Source organism: Pangasianodon hypophthalmus, chromosome 18, assembly GCF_027358585.1.
Source record: "Pangasianodon hypophthalmus isolate fPanHyp1 chromosome 18, fPanHyp1.pri, whole genome shotgun sequence".
NCBI lineage: Eukaryota > Metazoa > Chordata > Actinopteri > Siluriformes > Pangasiidae > Pangasianodon > Pangasianodon hypophthalmus.
The window spans coordinates 9,407,282-9,433,479 of NC_069727.1; the positions used below are offsets into that span (position 1 = coordinate 9,407,282).

Consider the following 26,198-nt stretch of genomic DNA (forward strand, 5'->3'; position numbering starts at 1 on the left):
GCCTAATTGCATGTGAATGCGGGACAGTGGGCCTGGCTAACCCAACCCCACTCATATCTACAACATGGCTCACCTCAAACAATCTCTGTCCAGATTGGTAGGAGGCCTTGAGAGTTGAAACACAAGTGCTGCAAATATTCCCTGGACAATTTAAAAATAGTCTACAATTCATCTTAATTAAAATGTTTGATATAAATCATGATTTATAAAGGGCTGGCATGCTACTAACACTCATGCACTGTATGTCATGTGCTCTATGTTGTTCTGTTAAACATCATGACTGATGAAAGAAAATTCATCTTCTTTGACACTTTTTGTGTTATGGCAGCTTGACTCAATGCAGTTTAGCCTGGATATAAATACAAATGTCAATTTCAAAATGCAGCTAGCATTTTTTTATTTTTTTTTTTTGCACTACTGTCATATCTGATTCACTTTCTTGCTAGAACTGTGTACTAGTCTGTGCTGCACTATATCTTACTGTGCCTATTATCCTGTTTTGGTAGTCATTGTACTGTCGTGCTGTTTACACATGTTTGCACGTGCACTTTATGTAAAAAATGTGTAGTCTCTTGTAGTTCTGTGTGATTTTATGTAGCACCATCGTTTCACTGTAAACTAACTAGCTGTATATGGTTAAAATGACAATGAAGCCACTTGACTTGATTTTGAGTTTCCAGTGATTTAGCTTCAGCCAGATGCACACAGAAACCTCCACATCTGCATACACATAAGACATTAACATCTCCATATGTGTGCATGTCCATGTTTCAAAACATTCTATTAGGCTTTTAGGGGCTTTGGGCAGCTAACAAATGACTTTTAGCCAATTAGACCATGAGAAATTGAATCGTTGCAGCATGGGGTCGATATAATTACTGTTAATTTAACGCTCAGACACTCAACTACAGACTACTAATTTGTAGGATAACTTAAATGGAAAAAAAAAAAAACAACCAGAGCAGAGCAGAGCAGACTACGGATTTATAAAGTGAGATAACTGCAGGCTGGTTAGACTGCGACTCCTAATAACGGGTTGCGCATCATTTATATGTTATTAAGTCATGTAATTGAACCATCCACAGTTTGCATATTACTCTATTAAACTAATGTGTTCTCTGTCTCGCCTGACACGACTGTCTTAGAGTCGACGGCTTGTAATTATAACAATTACATCCCGATTACTGCAAATGTTCCTTCTGTTTGAGCGGTTCATACCCACTGTTCATCCCACTCTTCATTTATATATTATTAGCTCTAATTTGAGGTTGGTCATGCACTATAAGCAGTATTATATACAGTATAAGCTTAGCCTGGAAGAATATAGGCTATGGAATAGTCTATCACGTGCATGTTGATATTTTGAGAATGTATTTTTTTTATTTAAAAAAATTAAATAAAAACAAGTTTTAAAGGGCTCTAGAAATAATAATAATAATAATCATAATAATAATAATCATAATAATAATAATAATAATAATAATAATAATAACAATAATAATAATAATAATAATAATAATAATAATAATAATAATAATAATAATAATAATAGGCTAGTAATAGTAAGCTCTAGTAATAAACCTGCAAAAACATTATTTATGACAACATGATGAGATGTGATGAGAAGGTATTCTTCTTTTTCTTCTTTTCTTCTTCTATTTTTTTTATCATAACAAAATGTGGGTCAATGCGTTTGTTGGTGTCTGAGTATATAGTCTATAAAGATTCATATAAATGTTATTATCATTATACTCAAGGCTATAAGCAGATTATAGTACTTTACAGTACAATATGACAAAATGTTATTTATTTATTTTTTTTGCCAACCTCTGAATTTTATATATAAGTATATCGTGTACAAGAATTTAAAAAAGTAACAGGATCTGCACATTCCAGCTGAAGTGCAGTGCAGATGCTGCAGAGGGAGATAGGCTACAGTTTACATTTTACACATAAAGTGTCTGTGAGGGTTCCTGAGCATGCAAAGCTGTGCGTCCTGAATGCTGACAAAAGAGCGAAGCCTACACTTTTGGACAGGAGCACATTCACCTCTCCTCGGCCCCGCGGCCGGAGCTGCCCTCAGCTTTTTTTTCAGCCTTTGTGTGGTTTAAAATGCGCTCAGAGAAGCGGCTCCAGCAGATGTGACGTGGGCGGCGTTGTTTTCATTCACATCTCGCCATAGCAACACGCAGAGGCCCGAGAAATATGTCCCATAGTGCACTCTGACTGGATGGTCAGGGACAAGGTATAGAGGGGAAAAAGATGTGTGAATAATAATAATAATAATAATAATAATAATAATAATAATAATAATATGCATTTGTACCCTTGCCTTTTCAAAGTAAGCGCATGGTTTAATTTCAGTTGAAAGTTTAACAGGGCAAAACAACAACAAAATGAAATGTTAAGTGCAGACTCTAGCATTATTTGCTGTAGGCCTAATTCAGTACCTATTCCGTGTTTATTGAGCAGTCAGCTGCAGCCTTGCCTGACTAATCAGCTCCAGATACAGAACAAACAAACCAACAAACGCTGTGCAACTCAGAAGGCTAAACCAAGAGTTCAGATAATCTAAACTGACAGGTAAATTGAGATTTCACTTTCAGTCCGCGTAAGCATTTGAAGTTGCGTGTTGCTGATTTTATGTAGTTCAAAGTCTCTTTTCCCGTCACTTCAGCTCCTCTGTGTTGGCGCGCAGCCTCGCGCAAAACTTCAAGCACCGTTCGCCAGGAGCGCAAGTGGTTCTAGCATCTCCCGTGACCAATGAACGCGTCGCTGTCAGGGGCAACCGCGTCTGTCAAGCCTTTCTGTCCAATCACGAGCGGAGCGAGGCAGAAACGCAAGGCGCGCGCCTTCACTCGGCGCTGGGGAGCCGCCTGTGGCACAAAAAAGTAAGCGTGAAACGCGTCGACGCGAGCAAAGCCCCCCTCGACTCTCCCTCTCTGCCTCTCTCACTTTCTCTCTTTCTGTGCCCTGCTGGAGGCGATGGCGACCGCGGCGTCCAACCACTACCGCCTCCTGACGTCGAGCGCGTCCGAAGCGGGAAGCATGCAGCAGGCGCCAGCTTACAGGGACGCGCCGAGCCTGCTGCACAGCGACTACACGACGCTCCAGAGCGCCGCCAACCCGCTCGGCCACGCGCACCAGTGGCTCGCGGCGCTCTCGCACGGCGACGGCTCTCCGTGGTCAGAGCAGGACATCAAGCCCGCGCTGCACGGCGACGCCGACGAGCTCCAGCACTCGCCGAGTCTGCAGCCGCAGCAGCAGCAACAGCAGCAACAGTCGCGAGCGACTCATCTGGTGCACGAGGGCGCGCATCACCAGGATCATCACTGGAGGGCGAGCACAACGGCGCACATGGCCAGCATGACGAGTTCAAACGGACCGAGCATGATCTACTCGCAGCCGGGATACGGAGGCGAGCAGGGCATGCACCACCATGCAAATGCCCTGAGCGAGGCGCACGAGGACGAACCGAGCCCGCGCATCAGCGAGCACGGCCACGCGCCGAGCCTCCGCCCGGGCCAGCACGAGCACTCGGACGACGACGTGCCCACCTCCGACGACCTGGAGCACTTCGCTAAGCAGTTCAAGCAGCGGCGCATCAAGCTCGGCTTCACGCAGGCCGACGTGGGCTTGGCGCTCGGCACGCTTTACGGCAACGTCTTCTCGCAGACCACCATCTGTAGGTTCGAGGCGCTGCAGCTCAGCTTCAAGAACATGTGCAAGCTCAAGCCTTTGCTAAACAAGTGGCTCGAGGAGGCCGACTCCACTTCGGGCAGCCCCACGAGCCTGGACAAAATCGCCGCGCAGGGCAGGAAGAGGAAAAAGCGCACCTCCATTGAAGTGGGCGTCAAGGGCGCACTGGAGAGCCATTTCCTAAAGTGCCCTAAACCCGGTGCGGCAGAGATTAACGCTCTGGCGGACAGTCTGCAGCTGGACAAGGAGGTCGTGCGGGTCTGGTTCTGCAACAGGCGGCAGAAAGAGAAGCGGATGACGCCTCAGTGCGCTCCGTTAGCCGACAACAAGGACGTGTACGGGGACACGCCGCCGCACCACGGCGATCGGACACCAGTTCCGTGATTTTGGGGGCGGCGGGGGGATTTTCCGTGATTTTTTTCACCACCTGCACAAGCTCGGACCGTGTCTTTGTCTCCGCCACAACGGCTCATTCACGGTGGACCGAGCCGCACGAGAGCCTACGTGACACCGCATAGGTGTTGCATGTTGTTGCCCGAACAATGCGGACAAGGGCGGGCGACGGGACGCATGTGTCGCATAAGACGCTCGCGCTTCACGGAAACCCAAACAGGCGCGGGGCCATGACAAAAACGCTTCATTCAAGCTTAGAAGCCCAAGGATTTGTGAAAGCACGTCTCATCGGGTTGGAGCAGAGAGCTGAGGAAAGGGCGTTCAACACGCCATCTTCCCGTCAGGGCCACAAAACGTGTCAACACGCGCCGATGCGGTGTCTGCCGTTCACTTATTATTATTATTATTATTACTATTATTATTATTATTACTCTTCAGCTACGTTCCAACCTGAGCTTAGAGGTGTAATGAGTTCAGTCTGCCTCTTTTGTGTAGTAAAGCCTGATGCTGGTGTTTAGGTCCTGATCATAACAAAAGGCTGCTAAGTGCTGTTTCCCAACACTGCAAACCAGTCCAGCTTTATGCAGGTCACGAATTCACACTGCTGATGTGCCCAGCAGAAATCCTTATCAGTGTGAGGTATGAGTACGTGATTACCAGCAGTAAGTTAAGTCTACACAAATGATGGCTCTGTGCAATACATCTAAATCGCCCTAAATCGGAATATAGGAGCAGCTGACATAAGACAGGCGTGCACAGTTCAGACAAGTGCCATTATAAAGACATTTCACATTTGGAATCTTAAATGGTTATTTTATACTGGGTTAAAAAATAATGCAGTTCTTCATATTTAGAAGGAATCAGGTTAAACTGAGATTTAAAAATGGTCTATAGGTCCTGGGATTATTATGGTATTGTCTGATAACAGATAAGTGAAGATTCTGACAATTAAATTAAGACAAATATAACACTTTGTTATATATATGGTAGGCCTAGGCCTTGGAGTCTGTCTTTACAGGTTTATTAATTAAACTGAACCAAAATGATCCATAAAAAAGAAATATAATAATTTCCCTATCAATAATAATAGGCACAACAACAACAATAATAATAATAATAATAATAATAATAATAATAATAATAATAAGCAAATACGCTATTACTGACCACGTCTTACTGTGATGGATTTAAATTATCTATAAGCTTCTTATTGCAGCGTCACCCTAATGTATATTTATACTTGTTTGTGTTTTGTATTTATCTCTTGTTTAGGCAACCAAATTGTTCCTTTGACCCTTACTGTCAACACAATGCGCCTTTCCTGCCTTCTTTTTATTGTCAAGAGAAAATATCCGACACCAGCCCTGTGCTCAGTGGAAAACCTGTCACCATTCTGATCACCAAAACAGTTATCTGACACCTCGACAATAAGGTTGCTCTAAGCTACTTGGGTTGTATTATTATTATTATTATTATTATTATTATTATTATTTGTATGGGTTTGTCGATATTGTTTGTTCTTGTCCGCTTATCTTGGCGCAGCCAAAGCACAACTTCGATGTAGCTCTAGAGCCTGTGAGACGAGCAATGATTCTGGATTTTTTTGAAAATACTTGACTGACAACTTGCACAATTTTTAATATCTTTTTGTCATTAAAGGAAATACTTGCTTTTACACAATATACTAGTGCATTAATTAACGGTAGTGATGTCAGTTGTTTTGTTTTATTATTATTATTATCATTATTATTATTAGTAGTAGTAGTATTAGTATTATTAGTATTATTATCATCACCACTGTGGATTATCCAGCTCTGCGAATTTAGAGGTTCACCTTTATCATTTTTCATTTCATATTCAGGTGCGCTCATCATCAGTGTCCATCACACATGGCGTTTGAAATGTAAATGACTACAGACAGCCATTTCTGTTTATGCACACATGGCAATATTCTGAGTGACAACCTGACAGTCTTAATATGATCTAAGATAACTACAGATATCATGTTTAGGCGCATACACTCTTCCTTAAACACGCTAAATACCCGGTCTGCTCCAGTACTGAATGTAACACAGTGTTTACAGCCTATGTCAAGTTAGACACTGTCCACCTGTTCATTCTACCCTGAAGTATTAATTCAGCACTGTGAGAATAAGACTACAGCCATTTCATAATTTCATGCACTATTCATTTATTGCACATATCAGATCAGATCAGATATATATATATATATAATATTATCAGATATGGCTATTTTCATTTTATTTATATATATATATATATATATATATATATATATATATATATATATATATGTACATATGCCCATTCTTTTTGCCCAGGAGAGTGTATATATATATATAAAATGGCAGCTATTATGCTTTTAATGATCTTAACAACAAATCATTGGTCAGAAAATTATCAACAATTAAACAATGCACTCCTGAGAGCTCCTGTGCCACCATTTGCTCGTTTACTTTTGTTGCAGTGAACTGTTTGTTTGGGGAAAAGGAAATTCACAGGGAAATTCACTTATATAACCTTCTCGTACGCAAAGGTAAAATCATAATGATTAAAATGTTTGATGTAAAATTCAAACTAACACGTGTCTGGTTGTACAAAATATTCCTGGGATGTTTTTTCTTAAAAGATTAGTCATTATTTGGTTATCTGGGAAAAGCTATCCCATAATAAGTTCCTTTATCTAATTGTGTAATTCTTGCTAATTTCCTGGCCAGAGATTTGTTGTTAAGATCATTAAAAGCTTAATATTTTGTCATTTTGGGCTTGTCCCCCCCCCCCCTTTTTTTTTTTTTTGCCCAGGAGTATATATATATTTTCCTGTTTCCTTGTTTTCGCGTTATAGTCATATTATATCCTATATATACTTTGCAGTGAATTTTAAAACCTATTCTCTTTTTTACTGTGCATTCTGTTAATTTAGGCCAATTGAAAATGCGTCCAGATTCATTTAACAGCAGAAAATGCGGTAATTAACAGCGAACTGATTCATATCAAATTAATTATTTACAGTAAACCAACCGGAGAAAAGAAGAACACACACAAAAAAAGGAGATTACTTTTAATTGAATTGACCAGTATCCTGATCCAGGAGCCGATTCATTCAGACATAATAGTGTTTACTATCTTCTGCAAACCTTATAATCAGTAAATCAATAAAACTGTCAATAACAGGCTACATCATGCCTGACATATCATATGACCGTATACTGTTATAAGGAAATCTGAAGTAGGCGTGGTTATTCTTGATCATGTCACAGGAAAAAAAAAATAAAAAATCTCCAGGGCTCAGAGATTTTTAAATCAGGGTAGCCTGCACTATAGGCTGAGGTTTTGTATAGTAAAACTATCTGGACCCAAACTGATCACTGTAAGTGTTAATTCAACACTAGCCTATATGTTTTGCTGTGTACTGTGATTTAAGTTTTAAGCAGGTAGTACTGTGATATGCCTAAAATCCTGATTGTACAATTATCATATCATTCCACCCCTAATTTGTAGATCACAAATAACAAAGAGAAAAAAAAAGCTGTGATTAAAGCTGTGACAACCTGTCATTTTTGTATTTGTATTTATAAAACTGTGATTTGAAACTTATTTAATAGTTCTTAGTTCAATCTGTTGTGTTTTGTATGGCTAAGAGGAAGTGATCTTAGACCTTGCCTTGGATTTACATTTCTATTATAGCTGTAGTGAATGATAAAACACACAAAAAAACACACAAAAGCAGGGGATATTTGGGCGTCTCTGCTGTTTGTTTGGTTGGTTGGCGTTTTTCTGAATAATACACAGTTAAATCAAACTGTCAGGGGACTGAGAAATAGGTGATTCCTGCTTAACATCAATAATGAATGCGCAAGGCTGAACGAGTAAGGTTGAGTGCGCATGCGCCACCCCGTGGACATAACACAAGTTACAAACCTCTAATGTGTATATATTGAAAGAAAGCAAGAAAGAAAGACAAAGAAAGAAAGAAGGATTACAGCACTTTCTGTAGAGCTTAAATGTTTTACTTCATGTCAAATGATCTCAAGTGGATCTCAAGATGCATTATTTAAAAGTGGACCAGTCCTAAAAATGATTTTCCAACACAAACAATGCGTAATTTCTTTTCCTAATGATCATTAAAGAAATCCCTTTTTTCCAATCCTATTTATATTACAGTGATTTTGAGCTAAGAGTACAGCAAATTTCAATAAAATTTGTTTGTAAATATGAGACAAAACAGTGATTTTGCTCACTGTCTCATTCCTGCTCTTATTTACACTCACACCAAAGATATTTCTAATAACTGAGAAATGAATACACAGTTTATTGTGAATTATTTTGAATAACAATATTGCTGAAACACCAGAATCGATGGATTGGGAAACTGACATTGGTGGAAATCGATGGCTACATGAGAATATGAGGGTTAAGGGCTTTTTCGGTGAATGACTGACACTGACATGAAGAACAGGATCCAAGCAGTTGTGTGTGTAAAAAAAAAAAAAAAAAAAAAAAAAAAAAAAAAAAAAAAGGAGAAGACGACGACGAAGAACTGCTATGGCACAGCACAGAGTGAAATTAGCACAGCTATATTTAATTAAATATTCTTTGAGTACTTGTTTTCACACAGTCATTCATCTCTAGTTACTATACACCCATAGAAAGAACCTAATTCATCTTATTTTACAGTGGTCTCCATCATATACATAATCCCCTTCCCAAAACATTACGTACATGTTTCCCAGAAGTCCAGACAAGGATCATCATACACAAACCACAAAGTCTAGAGTTGACTAGCTCTCATACACACACACACACACACCTACAAAGATAGACAAGATGAGGTTAATCTTCTGACCTCTGTTTATTGTTTGTACCCGTTTCCTGTTGCTCCTCTTTCCACTTCTGTACTTTATTTAATCTGGTTTCATGGTGGCTTCCGTTGCTTTCTATATTCATTTCCAGTGTGTTTTTTCCAACACACAAGCCTTACCTTAGGAATTGTTCAGTGTTTTTACACACACACACACACACACACACACACACACACACACACACACACACACACACACACACACACACACACACACACACACACACACACACACACACACACACACACACACACACACACACACACACACACACACACACACGATTTGGACTTGTTTGCTTTGAGATAGATGGTAGGGAAATGGAATGTTGCACATTTACACAACCATGAAACTGATGGTTGTTCTAAAATAATATTTGACCATTCAACTATTTCATATCACATTTAATAGCTTCCTTGTCAAACCCGCCAGACCTACGCGGTAGATATTTTGAGTATACACTCCCCAAATGGCCCAGACTACTGTAATTCTACACTGAATTGTCTGATTAAACAGGACTTGTCAGTTCCCTATGCAGCCTTTGTTTTAGCCACACACAGCTCTTCACACACACAGGACAGCAAGAACACAATATTTGGCCAATCTGGGATTAGTTCTAACCTGCACACATCCAGACCACATACTCCAAGCAAAAAATAAATAAATATATATACATAGTTTAAATCAATGTTTTACATTTAAAAAAATAGATTAAAAAAAACACCAAAATAAATATACATAATTTGAATAAACAATACATCAATATAACCAAAACATTGATAATAATGAACAATAAATAGGAGAAATAGAAATAAATGTGCATCAGGCACAGGACTGAACGTAATTGTACGACAATATTCAAAGGCTGTGTAGCTCCCAGTGTTGAAGTACACTGCAGTGGTCTACTCATGCGCACACACACATACACACATACACAGAGAGAGAGAGAGAGAGAGAGAGAGAGAGACAGAGAGAGAGAGAGAGAGGAAGAAGGGGAACTGCAATAAAGAGAAAAATAAAACAGGCAAAACAAAGAGGCACACTTAAGGAGAAAAAAAAACCCAGGCTGTACTATTCACGGTATAAAACGGCCATGTGTGTCCTGTAAACAAGATCTTAGTTAAGTTCTGAGTGTGTTGGTTATTTGGCACAGTAAGTAATCAATGCCACAATAATGCCTCTTTAATATTCATTACACACAAACGTACAGATCTATTACTCAAAGCCCAGTTCCAGTTAAGTGCCATATTTTCGAATGTGTGTAAGCTGCAGTCGCTGTACAGATCACTGCAGTGCAGAGGTTATGGAATAAATGTGTGTGTAAGCCACCCATGAGACAACTGCCTCATAAGTATGTGTATTCATGCATGACTATGACTCATTCATGCACCAGATGGACACACACACACACACACACACACACACACACACACACACACACACACACACACACACACACATACAAATTATACTTCACTATCCTGTACCACGTACCATGAATTTCCACAATAAAATCACTAGTGCTGAATTGACTTTTTCACTTCACATTAATTATGTGAAGGATCTGAAGAAAATTAGAGAAAAGTGAATACACAATGACGCTAACGCAAGCAAGTTTGTTTACTTTGGGCAACAATTCTTTAAATCTGGGGTTCCTGAACTTAAGCAAATATCAGTGCGTACTTTTTAAAGCAAACCCAAATACTTGCAGCAAAAAAAACATGGATGCGAAGCATCACGTGTGTTCAAATCAACTCTAAATCAACTCTAATTCAACACCGGCAATTTTATCTGGAGTCTGAATAATAATCGGTTCTAGTCTAGTCTCCAGTGGAGTCGGATGTATTCAAGTTGTCCTTTTTCTAAATATGCAAAAAATAAAGCTTTGAAAAAGGGAAGGACGGCCTTGAACACGCAGTACAGGTGTCTGCTGTCTGACAAACACATGTATTAGTCACTCATTCAAAACAAAGACAAATACAACTCATAGTGACTTAGGGATATTTCTGCATTAAACTGTTGGTCACTAGTTTACTCAGTGAAAATCACTGCAACGTCATACAGCAAAATCCTAATCAGTGTATCCAGCCGTACGTCACCAAATCTTATACTTACCCATGATCATGGCAATTCAATACAACAGACAAAATGTCTCCCTTTGGTCTTCATGACTTATGTTTTAGTACTAGTGAACAGCTCATGCATGCATAAAACACACAAAGAGGATGGATCACGTGGACAAATATGACAAGAATCAGTCAGGTGTCTTCAGACCGGGTCTTCAGACAAGCCAGTGCAAGTTCCAGAATGATTAATTTGTTTAAAAAAAAAAAAAAACATTTTTATCACATATATACATATGTGAATACACAGACACTTCCATTCCCTTCCTTCAGTTACAATGATCACTTTGCTCTAATTGTTAATTAACTCGATTATTGTATAAGAAAGAAACTGGTTTCATTCAATTTCTATAAAACTCCAAACATCACTTTTTTAAAGGGACAAAAGTGTTTTTTTCCATCAGTATCAGGGCAGTTTATGCTATCAGTATAACAAGCTTGGGTGACTTGAAAGGTCAAAAGGAAAGCATATCAAGTGCTCTCCAGATTCAAACCTACATCGATATCCATACAATAATACACTTTAAGACAGGAAGAGACAGTTTTTTCAACATGGCGAGAGGACGATGAGGAACAGTGATCTGTCACGACGACGGGAATGATTCAGCAGTGGCGTCATTCACTCCCTTGGGTTTCTCTCTCTCTCTCTTTTTTAATAATTCCCTTGCTTTGTGATTTGACTTGGTTGACATTTCTTGGCTTTCTCTCACTTCTTTTCTTTTTTCCTTTCCCATCCCTTTATCTTTTCCTACTACCTAATTTCAAATGTATTTCCTTGCAAGTAGGGGTGGGCAAAATATGACATCAAGATATCTGAGGACATTTACAATACACGATATGTATCATGGTATCTAGTTTGATCCACAAAATGGCTGCTAAACTGTGACGCAATATTTCATTTGTTGTCTAAAGAAAAAAAAAAGTAAATGGAAGGAAAAATGAAAAATGAAACTCCGGTATAAAAATAGATTTTTGTCCAATCAGCTTCAAGCCATGTGACCCTGGTCAGTGTTTATCACACCCCACAACATCAGAACGATTTATCGCTATGTCAAGATCATACTATAATATACTATCATACCCAGCCCTACTTGCAGGTAAACAGGAGATTCATCAGCTTTCACACTGTCTATCATAATACTGCACACCTTTCATACTTCTCTTGCTGTACTCATCCCTCTCGTGCAGCCAGAATTTTCAGAAGCCCCGTCCTCCTCAGAAAGGTAAACTCTATCCTTATTGAGAGGGGCTTAATGGAGGACAGAAATGCCTGAGAAGTGGCATCATGACGGAATAAGTGGTTAGCACTTGACCTGCTCCATCTCTGAGTACTCGCCATCCATGTCGGAGTCGAAGAGCGAGTGTCCAGTGCGATCGCTGTCCAGCGAGTGTGTGGTGTTGGAGCGTGAGAGGCTGCTGGGCTCCTCCGGGAAACTGTCACTGCGTGAAAACAGGCCCAGGTCAAGCAGCTGAGACGGAGAGTGTGGCTCTTCACTCAAGCCATCATAGAAGTCATCAACGTCCACAAACCACTCGGGCCAAAATTTCCTCCGGATGCGCTCACAGTACATGGCTAGATTAATGAACTCACCTGCACAAATGAGAAGAGTCTGATCAGCGAGTTACACGACAGATTATTTGGGTGGATTTTGTAAACTCAGTTCCTGTATTTGTTTATGGACTACTTTTATAATCTCCCAAACAGCTCTTATTCTGGACTCATGCAATGAAAATGCATTTAATGTTTATGAATATGTATATATTTATTCAGCTTCTGTTGAAACCTAATTGCACAGAAAGGCACATTTGAGAGCACAGATGCCAAGAGAGTGCTGCTACTGATGTCCTGTCACTAGTAGCTAGATGTAGTTCACAATCCTGAATCTGAAAGCAGGCAACATGACTGTTATGTACTTCACAGTAGTTCTCCACATCCTGCGCACATTAATTGCAGTGGATTGCAGATTTTTTTTACTCTTTCATTATTTATTTCTTCACTTCACTGTTTTACATTACCTTTTTAGCTTGTTCTTGGATTGTCTCCAAAATGCTGACAATAAAAAGGGATTAAATTTAGTACACTACCACATGGGGAGCTCCTCAACTACATTGTCCTGATGGCATCTATGAAATGTGGAACATTTCATAACTAGAGCCTCCCAAAATTAACCAAATATTGATGACAAAACAGTCTGGAAGACTGGATCGGCTCTACTGTATCATGCTAATTACAGCTATAAACTATAAAAGAAGATTATGTAGTCGAGCCTGTAACTATCTGGTCTAAAGCCGGGATTTATCATGTAATTCTAGAATAATTGAGCTTTATAATATTTGAACATTTGAGCCAGTAGACCAAATAAATATGCCCATAATTATGTGTGCACATAATTAAACTTTCCCTATCACACAATTGCCAAATTGTCAAAAAGTCTACTTTGTCAATGTATTATAATATTTAAAAAATATGCATCCAGTATGCATGAATACAACCTAGTGCAACGATAAATAATACATATATTAGAGATATATTAATAAACTAATCAATTAGGATGCATACATTTCTTACTACCATACAAAACTGTGTGTTGTTTTTGCCTGGCCCTTTTAACCCCAAATTTGGGTGGCATCAGTACTGTCTCTGTTTTGACGTGCGTTCCTGTTCCTGGGCTTCCAAAAAAAAAAAAAAAAGAAAAAAAATCAAAGAAAAATGCAATGCTGATGGTCCGAACTGCACTGCAGTCATCTATCAGTTTCTCAAATCAACTAACTTTTTGTATATATTTTTGTGCACAGATTTTTTTTCTGCGCAGGAACATCACATATGCAGCTTAGAGGGAACAGTGACTGGAGGAAACCATCATTCAATCTTAGAATACCTTAAAACTGCACCTTTTTGGCCCTTTTCTTTTGTAGAGTACTAAGTAATAATCTAACATTAACATTAATTGTCAGCTACAATTGGAAATGGTGATGCCCTTTACATGCACGCACACACAACATACAAACGTAAACACAAATGTGACTTTGTCCCTTTTGCATTCAGTTGCAGAAGAGTTTCTATTTCATCATTTTATGCACATCTTTCTTTCTCATCGGGGCCAAGCCGCCCTGTGGGTTAATCCCATTTATACCACAGCGTGGTTGAATTCTCGAATCAGAATTTGTGCGTTCATTCTCTATAACAGTAGCTCCGGCTGTAACATAAATGACTATATAGTAATTAATAATACAGTTTGGGGTGGTAACCACATCACTCCACTCCAGCGTGGTTTATTTTCATATTACAGCACGGTCTGCTGTGTGTTACTCCTCACAAATCACCCATAATACTGTGTATCGTACTATATTATAAACTGTGTTGTCCTTGCTGAGCCCCAAAACACAGTACACCATTCTAAATAAACCACGATAAACCACATTAGTGCTGCTCATATACCCTGTTCTCACTTTCTAAGAGCGTGTTTGACCAACTTTTGGTAAAAATGGCACGAGGGGTGTCTATGTATAGGGATTTGCACAAGTGGTCGGTGGTTAATGAGCTCACCCTTAATGAGCTGCTCTGGCCGCGTGCCAGGTAAAGTCCACATGGCCTGGGCAAGGTGGCCAAATACTGCAGCATCAACCGTGGAGACTTTGGGGCCCATGATGTACTTCTTATCTCCTGAAACAGATAAACGAGGTATTAAAAATGGCCCAGTGTCAATAATGCAGCACTTTCATAGCACCCCTGTGCTATTATCTCCGCAATAATACATAAACAAAGACTGCTTATTTGTTAATGGCTCCCTCTTGTGGAAAATCCTACACTTGCTAATGAATAAGTAGGTGAGAAAATAATAACAAAGCCAGATCTGTATGATTCTTTGGATCGAAAAAAATTAATAAATAAATAAAAACAATAGAAGTTATTACCTCTATTTGTTGCATGTTATGCTCATCTGTATTTATCTAAGCTGCAACATTACTGAGGGTGCAGTACATTCTTCTCAACAAAGGGTGTCAGCATGCGCGCACACACACACACACACACACACACACACACACACACACACACACACACACACACACACACTTCACATTGCTTTCACCAGGACATTTTTCCACAAGGACATACTGTAGGGCAACCTGCAACCTGGAAACCCTTTTAACTGTAAAATACATTCCACTCTAGATGCTTCCTCACTAGATTTATTTTATGAACATATATCCAACTATTCAAATATTATTTATTATAATCTAAAAGTTTAATATATTGTTTTTGTTTGTTTGTTTTTTTATTGGAGCCTTTTCATTTATAGCTTACATTTGTTTTAAAAATTGTGATTAAATTCAAATTATTCATTATTTATAGGCCAAATTATTTTTTTTTAGTCATTAAGGTTTGAATTAAAGCAGTTCAATTCAAGTGTCAAATCAAACAGACTAATCAGAACTCAATAATAATAATTATACTAACTTTAATGGACGTGAGAAGGCATTTTATATTGGGGGTGTGGGAATTTTATACAGCATGCACTGTGATGTTATGCGATATAATGTCAGTAATTTTGGTTTGATGGGCTTCTGGAAAAATTCAGATAATCTCTTTTGTGACATTATGGTTGCAATTTGCTTAGGCAATTACCTTCAGCACCGTGTGACTACACTTCAACTGAAAATTGTCTAATGTAATAAGTTTAAAGTTAATTAAGAAAAATTTATAAAACAAAAACAATTATTATTATTATTATTATTTTATATATATATATTTTCTAAACAGTTGCAGTTAAAGGAATCCTGAAAGTCAGGGGTGCTGCAGTATGGTCAGCACTTCCTGCGTCCTTTCTAACTATGAACCCTGGCTGTAGGGCACTGTGTAGGTACTGCAGTATTATCTGAGCTAGACTGCCAAGAATCATTTAAAACAAAAGTAATGTAATCTTTTTACAGGTTCATTTGTAAAAACAGGTCTCTGTTAATATTTATCAATTTCTCTAGCCATATTCTACAGTGCTTCCTAACCCTAGCTAGTTTTAATGCAGTTATCAGACTGGCCTTGTAAATATGGCTCTGCAAAATGTGTGTGTGTTCCTGTGCACACACTAAGCTGAGGTTTGCCATAAAGCACAGGATTTTAGTGCTGAATCATACAGCTCTGGACGTGCCATTAATACGTTTCTCTTCCATCTTGTTCATGTGCTGTCTCTCAACACAACAAACTCAATGGCAAGATGTGTCCTTTTGAAAGACAACAAAATGTCCCTGTGAAAGCTGCAGTAGTGTCTTTCCTAATCCTTCACACACTGACCGAGCAGAGTGGCCAGGGTGCGCATGTCCTTTTCCATCAGAATGTAGATTTCCTCTTTAGAGAAGCGCCCAATGCCATGGCCATACATCTCTCTCTTCACTATGCCACCATTAATGTGACTCAAAATCCATCTGAGCATGTCACTCAGTGGCCCAGTCACTGCCAGCATCTTCTTAGTCTCCTCCAGGTTATCGACCCACTGACAGTAGGCTATTGTCCTACAACACACACAGGTATAAAAAAAAAATAGTCACTTTAAAAGCAGCATGTTCAGGCAAAATACTATCACACCCATAGGCTTGTTTGATATGAACTTTTCCCTGATCGCAATTTTCCGTTATAAAATAACTCGATAATGGATTTAATCATCCAGGCAGGAAAGTGAGCATTTCTACCATTTCAGGTTTAAGAAGAAGGGGGGTAATATATGTAATAATATTACTAGCTGTGGAGTCAGGAAGTGTGGCAATCACGAAAACTGAGCTGGATGGTGGATTTTTAAGTGATTCTGCAGTAATATGCAAGACACATAATCCTTTTAGAAATTAATTGTCTAATGTCCACATGGCTGACATTTTCTCTGGTGATGCTGCTCAGTGTTGAGCAGGAGAGCTCCTATCAAATAAAAGGGTATTTAATTCTGTCTAACTGTACTCTGGCAGTCTTTATCAGACATTAAAATAATTCATTTGTTTATTCTATCACCGTACGTCTGTTACAAGATTAGTCAGGACACTGTTGGGTTTCTGTGTCTAGAGTATCATGACTCTGTGTTTAGCTGCTGGTGAGCAGGGCAATGGGAAAGGGGAGGGGGGTGAGCCCCCTGCTGGGCAAACAATTCACACCAAAAGAATATTTGAGAGTAAAACACTGTATACAACTGGCACAATAAAATTAAAACATTTAAACCTAGTAGGCTAGGTAGAAAAAGAAATAATTATGAAAAATTGCAAATTCATAAAGTCCTGAGTGTCTAATTTCATGTGAGCCATTAACCACTACTGTGGAGTGTGACATCATAAATTCAACGCTGAACATGAGCACCCACAAAACAAATTTGGGAAATTTTTTTGGTAAAAAGAGTTAAACATTTTCTAATTATCATCACCATTAACATTATTAAAAGTGTTAGATTTGACACTTTGTTGTAATCCTATTTACATTTTTTGCTTCAAAATCTTATAAATAAAAAAAATAAAATAAAATAAAAGAGCCATTTTGACCACTTTTGGCCAAAATGATTCTGTGATATCTGTAATCAATATAGTTAACTAAACTTAAATATATGCTTGTCTAATGTCTGCTATGTTAAACATATACTGATAAAATTGTTTTCACATTAATGAAAAATATTCTCCATTTATGAGATGAGAGCATATGAAATGAAGGGGGCGGAGCTTCCAGGATGTGTCTTTTAATATTCGAGAATTCAAAACACCTCTCACCTCTCGTTTTATTAGAGAGGAAAAGACTATTCTTTTGATGCATTTTCGAGTGCTAACTCATACTAGCATACAATGATGATTTTGCCGGAGCTCCTACCCAAATTGTATAATAGTTGTCAGGTCTGGTAATATAATATAATATCATTTGTGATAAACGTCATTGGATATTGTGGGAGTATAACATGGTGTAGGGACGATAATAACATTATATCACACGAGCCTACACATGCACCACTTCAAAGCATGCACAGTGGCTTGCATAAATTTTCTGCAAAAATATCAGAATCCAGCGGATCCCAGAAGACTTGCAGCTGTAATTGCAGCCAAAAGTGGTTCTACCAAGTACTGACCCTGGGGTGTGGACAACAAATGTTTCATTAACCTTTGTGTCACAAAAAATAATATGTTGTACCTTTAAATATTATTGTGTAAATTAGATGGTAAAAAAAAATTAAGTCCATTTCAGTACCAGGATGTAACAATGCAAAATGTGGAAAAGTTCAAAGGGGGGAATACATATGCACAGCACTGTAATACATATTATTATGTACTTATACTGTATATCCATTTCATGCATTTCTGACAAAGCAGTGCTGAATTTGTGCCACATTTAAATGCAACAACTGTTCAAGTATTCTACAGAATTTGGGGAACAATGGGAATCTAGTCATCAGGTAATTAAACTGTTTTACTTTAAAAAAAAAAAAAAAAGAAAATGTAAAAATCAAAGCAATGCAGTGTCAATTTTCATTCCACTACATAAAAATAATGGGTGGATTTCATGTTAATTACACTTAAACCTACAGTATATTCTTACACATATTAAATTATATATAAAAGCCAACCAAATTTAAAAGCTGAATTATATTAGCTTCTAAGCTGAAATGTTAGATAAGCAACTGTGAGTAAACAAACTTCAGCAATAAGAGTAAAGACTTATGATAACACTGAAAGGCGTCCTTGTCATTTAAACTACAGGTAAATATGTAGCATGTTTAATATGACATCATGATAATATTGTAAATTATATTGTATTTATCATGCTACAGAAATTTAATAGACAAACTGAATACACTTTGCATCATATTCCCTGGGAAAATATAAGCCACTGCTATGGATTTCATTTCGGAGTCTGTTCATTCTCCTCGACTACATAAAGCATGAGGAAGCAGATGTAACAGGAGATACAGGCTTCCTTCAAAAGGACACAATGACAATATGGCTGCACTGGCATCACTGATTCAGTTACACAGGCCTGCTTTCCTACTTTTACTGGCTTCTGCCTACCTTCTGGCTATTACTTTTAAAAAAAGCATAGCATGTAATAAGCAAGGACTGGCACTGTTTATTAAACTAAATTAATTTCAAGGTCTAGAGGTCCAGTGCAGGAGAAAGCTATGGTGAGAAATGGGAAGGCCAGCTAGTCTGTCTCTCACTGCAGAGAAGGCAGAAATTATGTTACCTTTACATACACACTTGCACATGTGTGTGTGGTGGCATGGGAAAACCCTACACATGGAGAAATGTTGACATTTTCACGATGTATAATTCTGAAAATGACAGACTTTCTTGAACTATGCTGCATAATGTCTGGTTTCCACCAAAAGTGAAAAGGAGGAAAACTGCTTTTAAAGATTCTATCCAATTGCGACACGTGATCATCATGGATATTTGACAGCCGCTATCTGATTAGAAAGGGAACTGATTAGGATTATGTCCATCTCGCTGGGGCATGTAGCTATCCAACAACTTGATCCAACCTTGACATTCACCATGTGAGGAAATGTAACTTAACTAGCAAGGGTTTGTAGACCTGTAGGCAGACTGACTGTTTTAGACTGGCTTACCCAAGGTTTCCTTCACAGGAAGAGAGCCTAGGCAATGTTACAAAGTTAACAAACAGATTCCCAGGTTGTTTTGGTGAAATATCGTTATGGTTTCTTAAACTATATTGTAGTCAAAAGCATATTCTTTGTCTTTTTTTGGGTGTTTACTAAGAGTGTAACAATCCAATTCAGATCCGTGCATCAATTTAGAAGGCAACAACTGAAATGAATCAGTGCAACAAATAAAAATAGACTATTATCAATTATAACTGACTATACAATGATGATTACTGAAAATAGCACAAACAACTCCTATGTAAAAACTGATGTGTAAATAATTTAGGCTAGCAAGGTGATTTGAGCGTAACTGATCATTTTAAAATAGTCCGTCTCTACTCCATCAGTCGTGAATTTACAATAGGCCTACCCCAGATTCTGTACAAAGTTGGTCATACATCAAGCCGAGGCTACTAAATCAAAGCAGATTCAGCCACCTTATGAATTGAAATTGTATTATGTTGTGCAGAAGCCTGAGGTTTGCACCCTCAAGCCTGAGGTTGGATGTCACTTAACCTGAGTTAAGTGCCACACACATGCAATGTTTCAGCTAATCAAGGTCTTCAGTGGATTTTTAGTACAAGGAAGTACAAAAGTCTTAGACTGAGCCTGACAAAGCCCTGCAGCACAAAGAATAGACTAAAACCCTTATTTATTCTCCTGTGTACTGATTTTGGCAAAAATATCCATGACACTTCTAAAATCTATAATATAATCTACAATATATAGTTTTGTACCAGTCATATGCATCTATATTGGATGGGGCAACAAAAATGCCTTCAACCTTCTGCCGAATTATAGAATTTTTAGAAATAGCCTTAACTTCATTTTGGATTTGATGTTACACCTTAAGTGACACAAACAGTGCAATTGAAAAAAACATTTCATTGCAGGAAAAAAGCACAGCACCACAGTGTACATAAATCAAGTGGAGTATGAAGTTTGTATTTCATGTTTTGCTTTTGCTTGGTGCAAAAATATGATGTTAACATTAATGTCACTTTTTTAAAATAACTGCACAGACACAAAGCACAACTTCATGACAACATACTCCTGCATTGTTTCTGACTCTGATTCTGTAATGTGCCTTTAAATTCTAAAGATATATTGAGGACAAGCTGCTCACTGGTGTTCTAAGATCATAGATTTGTGGTTTGAAACAGGATATATGCTACAACAACCCTGATGTTCACAAGCAAGACAATTCTTAATCTGTTCATTGCTTGCTATTGTCAAAAATTAGCACATGGAATTTCTGCTCACGTTTCCTGTCTCGAGACTTCGGAGTCATTTTATTCCCTGTAGGAATTAAAGCTCTCTACCTACCACTGCAAATCCTCAAAAACTCATTTATTCTGTGCTCAATCTGACAAAGCTGTCATTTGTTCGACATTGTGCTGTTTTCCCTTTCATGCTACCTCTCAGGGTTGATGTACTGAGAACGGTAAAAGAAGACTCGCTCACCAGTAGAAATGCTCCTCCACCATTTTGGTGATGGCGCGTGACATGGCTCGCTCCTCGGGACTCAGGTTACTGTTCAGGTTCACTCCAAGCTTCTCCTCCAGGAAGTCAATGATGAACTCAGAGCCGCTCACCTGCTCCTGGTTGTACTCAATCCACGGCATCTTCCCCTGCGGAGAAAGCTTCCCGTCAAAGTAGTTCTGATGGGGAAAAAAAAGAAAAAAAGAATGAGTTAAGTAACAGATTACTAACAGATTCTGAGAGTTTTTAGTTATTATTATTATTATTATTATTAGTGTCTCCAAAGTGAACACACAAGCACCTGGTAAGGCAGGTCTACCATTCGCAGGTAGGTCTCCATCTTGAGGCAGAAAGGGGACAAGCTGGGAACGCCGTTCTTGGGCCGGGAAAATTGGTGGAGGATGATTGTGTCTTTGGAATCCAGTTCCTGCTCTTTTCTGTGCGACAAGAGGAACACATCAGTGAAGACAGGTGGACTTAAAAGATAAGCATTAGAGCAAAAGTGAGCATCAAATGCAATAACATTTTCCAAACCCTTGAATTCCCGACCCTTATTATTGGCAGGAAAACACTGCGTCTATAAACCTCACTGCATGTACAGTATATAGCCCAAGGAGATATGTTGCTTTCCTATATGTATTTAGATCAAATCAGATGAATATTCTCATATCCTAGGCCGTGAAATACAGCTCGGCACTCTATGTCTGACATAATTAATGGTGTAATATTAATTTTTTATTTCTTACTTGCACAAATAATATATAGAAAATGATAAAAATTATGTGATAAAATCATGATAAAAAAAAAATAATGGCGTATTCCATGACCTCAGGACAAAAGCATTAAGGGGCTGAGAAAACCCATTTGGAAAACTGACATCAGCAGAAAGCTTGTTTGTGTTTGTGCTTTATAGATAGTCTACTCTACAGGCCAGTGTCGATCCTGGGGATGGGGTTTTGTGAACATGGGAGGGAATGGGGGGGTGGGATCAAGGAGTTAAAAAAAAATCATTCAAATATCGAACCCACCTACTTAACCATTAAAAATGAGTCTTAAAAATTGGACTAATCTTACCTAACTCTACTCTATCATATGATCCTATATCTTTCTCAGTGCAGGGGATGGATAAGGAAATATACTAAATAAAATCACTGCATGATCGGTACAATTATACTGATAAGTCTGAAAGAATTTGTTATTTAATCATTTAAGGCACAATTTTTTGTCAACCAATCTTACATTATATAAATCACATAAAATATTGCCATAAAATATCTTTATGACAGGTCCAGTGAAACTGATTAAAATATGATGCTAATAATAGGGGGGAAATTACATTTTAACTTAAAACTAGATCTACCTTTCTTTTTCTCTTCCTGCAGGAAACCTTCATCGCCTGTCACCTGAGATCAGAGTGTAGCTAGCTGGCTTTCAAACAGTGATGGGAAACATGTATAATTCTGACTGGTAAATAATGTTTCTCACCATAGTAGCTCATAGTCAGTAAATGTGATTAAACAAACTAAGGGACACATTTGATGTATGGTGTGGTATGTATAAGTAATCATTATTATGATTATTACGATTACTCTGTTTACCTTTTACGAACATTATTATAGTACAATTACTGTGCAAAGAAATGTTATCTGGCCTTGAAATATATTTCTACACAGCAGTTTGTGCTACAGCGATGTTCTTAAAAGGTATATACACTATAAGGCCAAAAGTATGTGAACACCTGACCATCACCTGCCCCACATGTGCTTGCCCATGTACATGTACTTATGCTTGGCTGGGCAGCAGTAGCTCACTGATTAAGATGTTGGCCTTCTGATTGGAAGGTTATGATTTCAAATCCTACCACTGCCAAGCTGCCACTGCTGGGCCCTTGAGCACGGCCCTTAACCCTCAACTGCTCAGCTGTATAAATGAGATAAACGTAAGTCGCTCTGGATAAGGGCATCTGCCAAATGTTGTAAATGGCATATCATATACTGACGGAACTCATTCACTTCTCATCATATTGGTTTGCACTGACCTTTACCACAGTATACATGTGTGCATGGTATTGTATCATTTTGCTTTGCTTTATGGAGGTAATATGAACAATTTGCTGTGTATACACACACACACACACACACACACACACACACACACACACACACACACACACACACACCCCTTCCATTTTTGGTCCTTCCTCCTCCATTTTACATACACACGACATGACATGACTTGGTCGCTGTCCATGTGAAGTGGTGCTGAAATGTGCACGAGCATTATTGTCCACTACAGCAACACTCTGGTCACTGACACCTCACCAAGCTCAAGCTTACAGACAGCACCACCGACTACGACACTGATATTATATCCGGATAACATTTTAATAACATGCTATCCAGATAACATTAATAATTTGAGTCATCAGCTAAATGGCATTTTCTGCATGCATGCATGCACGTGTGCTGATCTGTGCTTCCACAAAAAGGGGGAAGATTTTTCTATAACACATTTTCTATCCAAGAATCCTTCTGAACAGACATCAGCAAAGGTCAGCAAAAGGTCACACTGACACAACAACAACAACGGGAGACATTTTCCTCTAGGGGAAGCCATTGGAAAGATGTTGTCCTCGGAGCAAACCACAGTGTTTTAGGGGGGGGACAGACACTATAAAAGCTATGTATTCACTGTGCATTAAGCTATTCAATTTCTCTCTCTTCCTGTATCGCGTATCAGCTCTAGCAGCAGCCCCGGGAAATTATCGACCATTTCACACTCATGTGACACATTATTTCCTCACAACACCAGGACGGACCCCCCCACACCTCCATCACCGTGCTCTCTCCTACACTCAGCTCCTCTCCTAGTTACGTAATATTGTGTATTCTCATAGAGACGCGGCCCAAAACTCAATAACAAGGGCAATGAGGGACTACCCGAGTACACACAAACACTGCACTGGAGTGTCATGCATGAAACCGCGACCCAGCAGCTACCTGACGACGAGCAGCTCGTGCAGTAAATAAGCAGCGGCGGCGAGCAGCGCGCCCCCGGTGATGTACAGCGTCTTCCGCCACCACGAGTCCGAGCCCAGGGCCGCCATGATGCCGCCGTAGTCCTGCAGCGGGTACGCGATGACGTAGCCATAAAACGAGAGCTGCTCGTCCGAGCTACAGAGAGCGAAGGGGAAGAAGCTCTTGTTGCGGCCGAGGTCGAGCACGCACGATCGGCTCCACGCCAAGCCCACGCGCCAGTACACCATTCTCGCGCTCCTCGTTCCGCCCTTCGGCCCCGTTCTGCGTCGTCGCTGGAGGCGTCATGGGTGCTGCTTGGTGACCTTGATCATGGGTTTCTTGCGGAACGGTTTAAAAAGGGGCATCACTTCCCTCCGGGTCGTTCCCAGCACCAGCACTAGCTCAGTGTCCCTGTCCCTGTCCCGGAGCCGCTCGCCGCCGCCGCTGCTGCTGCCGCTGATGGCGCGTGACGTCACCACGCAGGACGCTGCGCCCTTTATAGCAGCGCGCGTTAGGAATCGACTGACTGAGTCGATTCTTTCGAAGCATCCATTTCAGTGGATCAAATTGTACGCGAGTTGGAGCGTTGCATCTGAAAATAGTTTACGTGATTGGCTATGATTTCATCTCCTGCTCCAAAACCCTCATACACCTCTCACTATGCTGCTGTCTACTGCGTTTTTAAAAAAGAAGCTCAAGATAGCAAAGAGCACATTTACGATTCACAGTCCGTTTCTTACGTGCTGTGCAGGTGCACCGATAGTCAGAGCATTACAGAAATGATCATAACAACGAAAACGACAATTCATCATTTTTATTTCTTTTTTTAAAAAAATGCAATTAAAAGCACGTCGAGTCGTTGGTGCTTGCGAATCGATTCCACTGATTCAACAAGAATCGATTCGTTCTCTACAGATTCATCAGCGTGTTTACTAGAAAACTCTGAAGCTGTGCTATCCCTCCAGACTTTAGCTCCAGACTTAAAGTGTGTACAGCTTTGTCTTAGTATCATACTGAGGCTAAACTGCTGAAATCATGAAAACAGCCCAGTTTCTTTGGAAAAGATTCAATCTGTCTGAAATAAGGTTTCTTTTGAAATCATATCATTTATCATACTGCTTGAGAGTCTCTGAGGAAGAAACATATTAACTTCACATTCATTTAATGTGATAGAGTCCATTCCAATTCAGTTGGCACATTTCATAAAAATTATTTAAAAAAAAAATTTTTTCTGATCTGCTGACTGAGATGGCCATTGCAAAACTGCATTCCAGCAACCATGCCTTGTACATTTGGGTGTATGTTTTTGGGTGTTTATCCAGTCTGAACCTCCTGGCAGAGACAAACCAGGTTTGGGGCTAAATTATCCTGGTACTTAGCAGAATTCATGGTGTCATTAATCCTCACAAGAACCCTGGACCATTTGCCATAAAACAGCTCCAAAGCATCAGATATCCACTGTCATATTTTACGTTTCATTGTATGCAGATCCAGTTTTGCTAAACATGGCAATGATGTGCATCTACAAAATAATAATAAGGAGGGCGTTCCAGCTGTAGGCATTATAGTGACGAAAATTCAGGGACTTGGGTTTTTTTTTTTTTTTTTTTTTTTTTTTGTGGGTCTCTCCCAGGAAAGGCTTCTTTTGTGCAACTATTAGAAACAGCTTTCTGTTCTGAAGGAGGGTCATCAAACCAGACAAATCTAAAGAATCATTTAAAAGGTGTAATTCGTCACCATCCTCCTCACTGTGTTTGGGGTGGGGAGTCAAATGCTCACATCTACTAGACATGTCTCTTTTGTGTTGATAGTTCATTGGGTTTCCCAATGGTAATGGATGACAAAGGGATTTTACATGTGTGCAACCTCATATTTATACCCCAAAGAAACAGGAAATAGTTAAAGGTACCTAGTGACTGAGAGCAACACACACACAGTTACACACACAAACACAAGGGTGTCCATGTGTTTGCATTTATTTTT

The 26,198-nt window shown here is 39.2% G+C and overlaps 2 protein-coding genes across 2 annotated transcripts; one reads left to right on the forward strand and one right to left on the reverse strand.

The window, feature by feature from the left end:
• Window positions 1-2,167: 2,167 nt before the first annotated feature.
• Window positions 2,168-6,302, forward strand: pou3f2a (POU class 3 homeobox 2a). Its single transcript, XM_026923358.3, has one exon. It carries the CDS (start codon window positions 2,986-2,988, stop codon window positions 4,081-4,083), a length of 1,098 nt encoding a protein of 365 aa, XP_026779159.1. The 5' UTR covers window positions 2,168-2,985; the 3' UTR covers window positions 4,084-6,302.
• A 2,851-nt stretch (window positions 6,303-9,153) lies between these two features.
• On the reverse strand, window positions 9,154-24,672 carry faxca (failed axon connections homolog, metaxin like GST domain containing a). Its single transcript, XM_026923788.3, has 6 exons — window positions 24,198-24,672; window positions 21,500-21,635; window positions 21,181-21,377; window positions 16,389-16,606; window positions 14,646-14,762; window positions 9,154-12,689 (listed from the first exon to the last, which is right to left on the reverse strand). Exons 1-6 carry the CDS (start codon window positions 24,461-24,463, stop codon window positions 12,400-12,402), a joined length of 1,224 nt encoding a protein of 407 aa, XP_026779589.1. The 5' UTR covers window positions 24,464-24,672; the 3' UTR covers window positions 9,154-12,399.
• Window positions 24,673-26,198: the final 1,526 nt, after the last annotated feature.

What these genes read in the sequence shown, in the direction of transcription:
- pou3f2a (XM_026923358.3), top strand. Translation starts at nt 2,986, where the DNA reads ATGGCGACCGCGGCGTCCAACCACTACCGCCTCCTGACGTCGAGCGCG.
- faxca (XM_026923788.3), bottom strand. Translation starts at nt 24,463, where the DNA reads ATGGTGTACTGGCGCGTGGGCTTGGCGTGGAGCCGATCGTGCGTGCTC. An exon ending in GTGGAGGAGCATTTCTACTG is followed by an intron (nt 16,607 to 21,180) that starts GTGAGCGAGTCT and finishes TGTGTGTTGTAG; the next exon opens with GACAATAGCCTACTGTCAGT. An exon ending in GCCAGAGCAGCTCATTAAGG is followed by an intron (nt 12,690 to 14,645) that starts GTGAGCTCATTA and finishes TCATTTGTGCAG; the next exon opens with GTGAGTTCATTAATCTAGCC.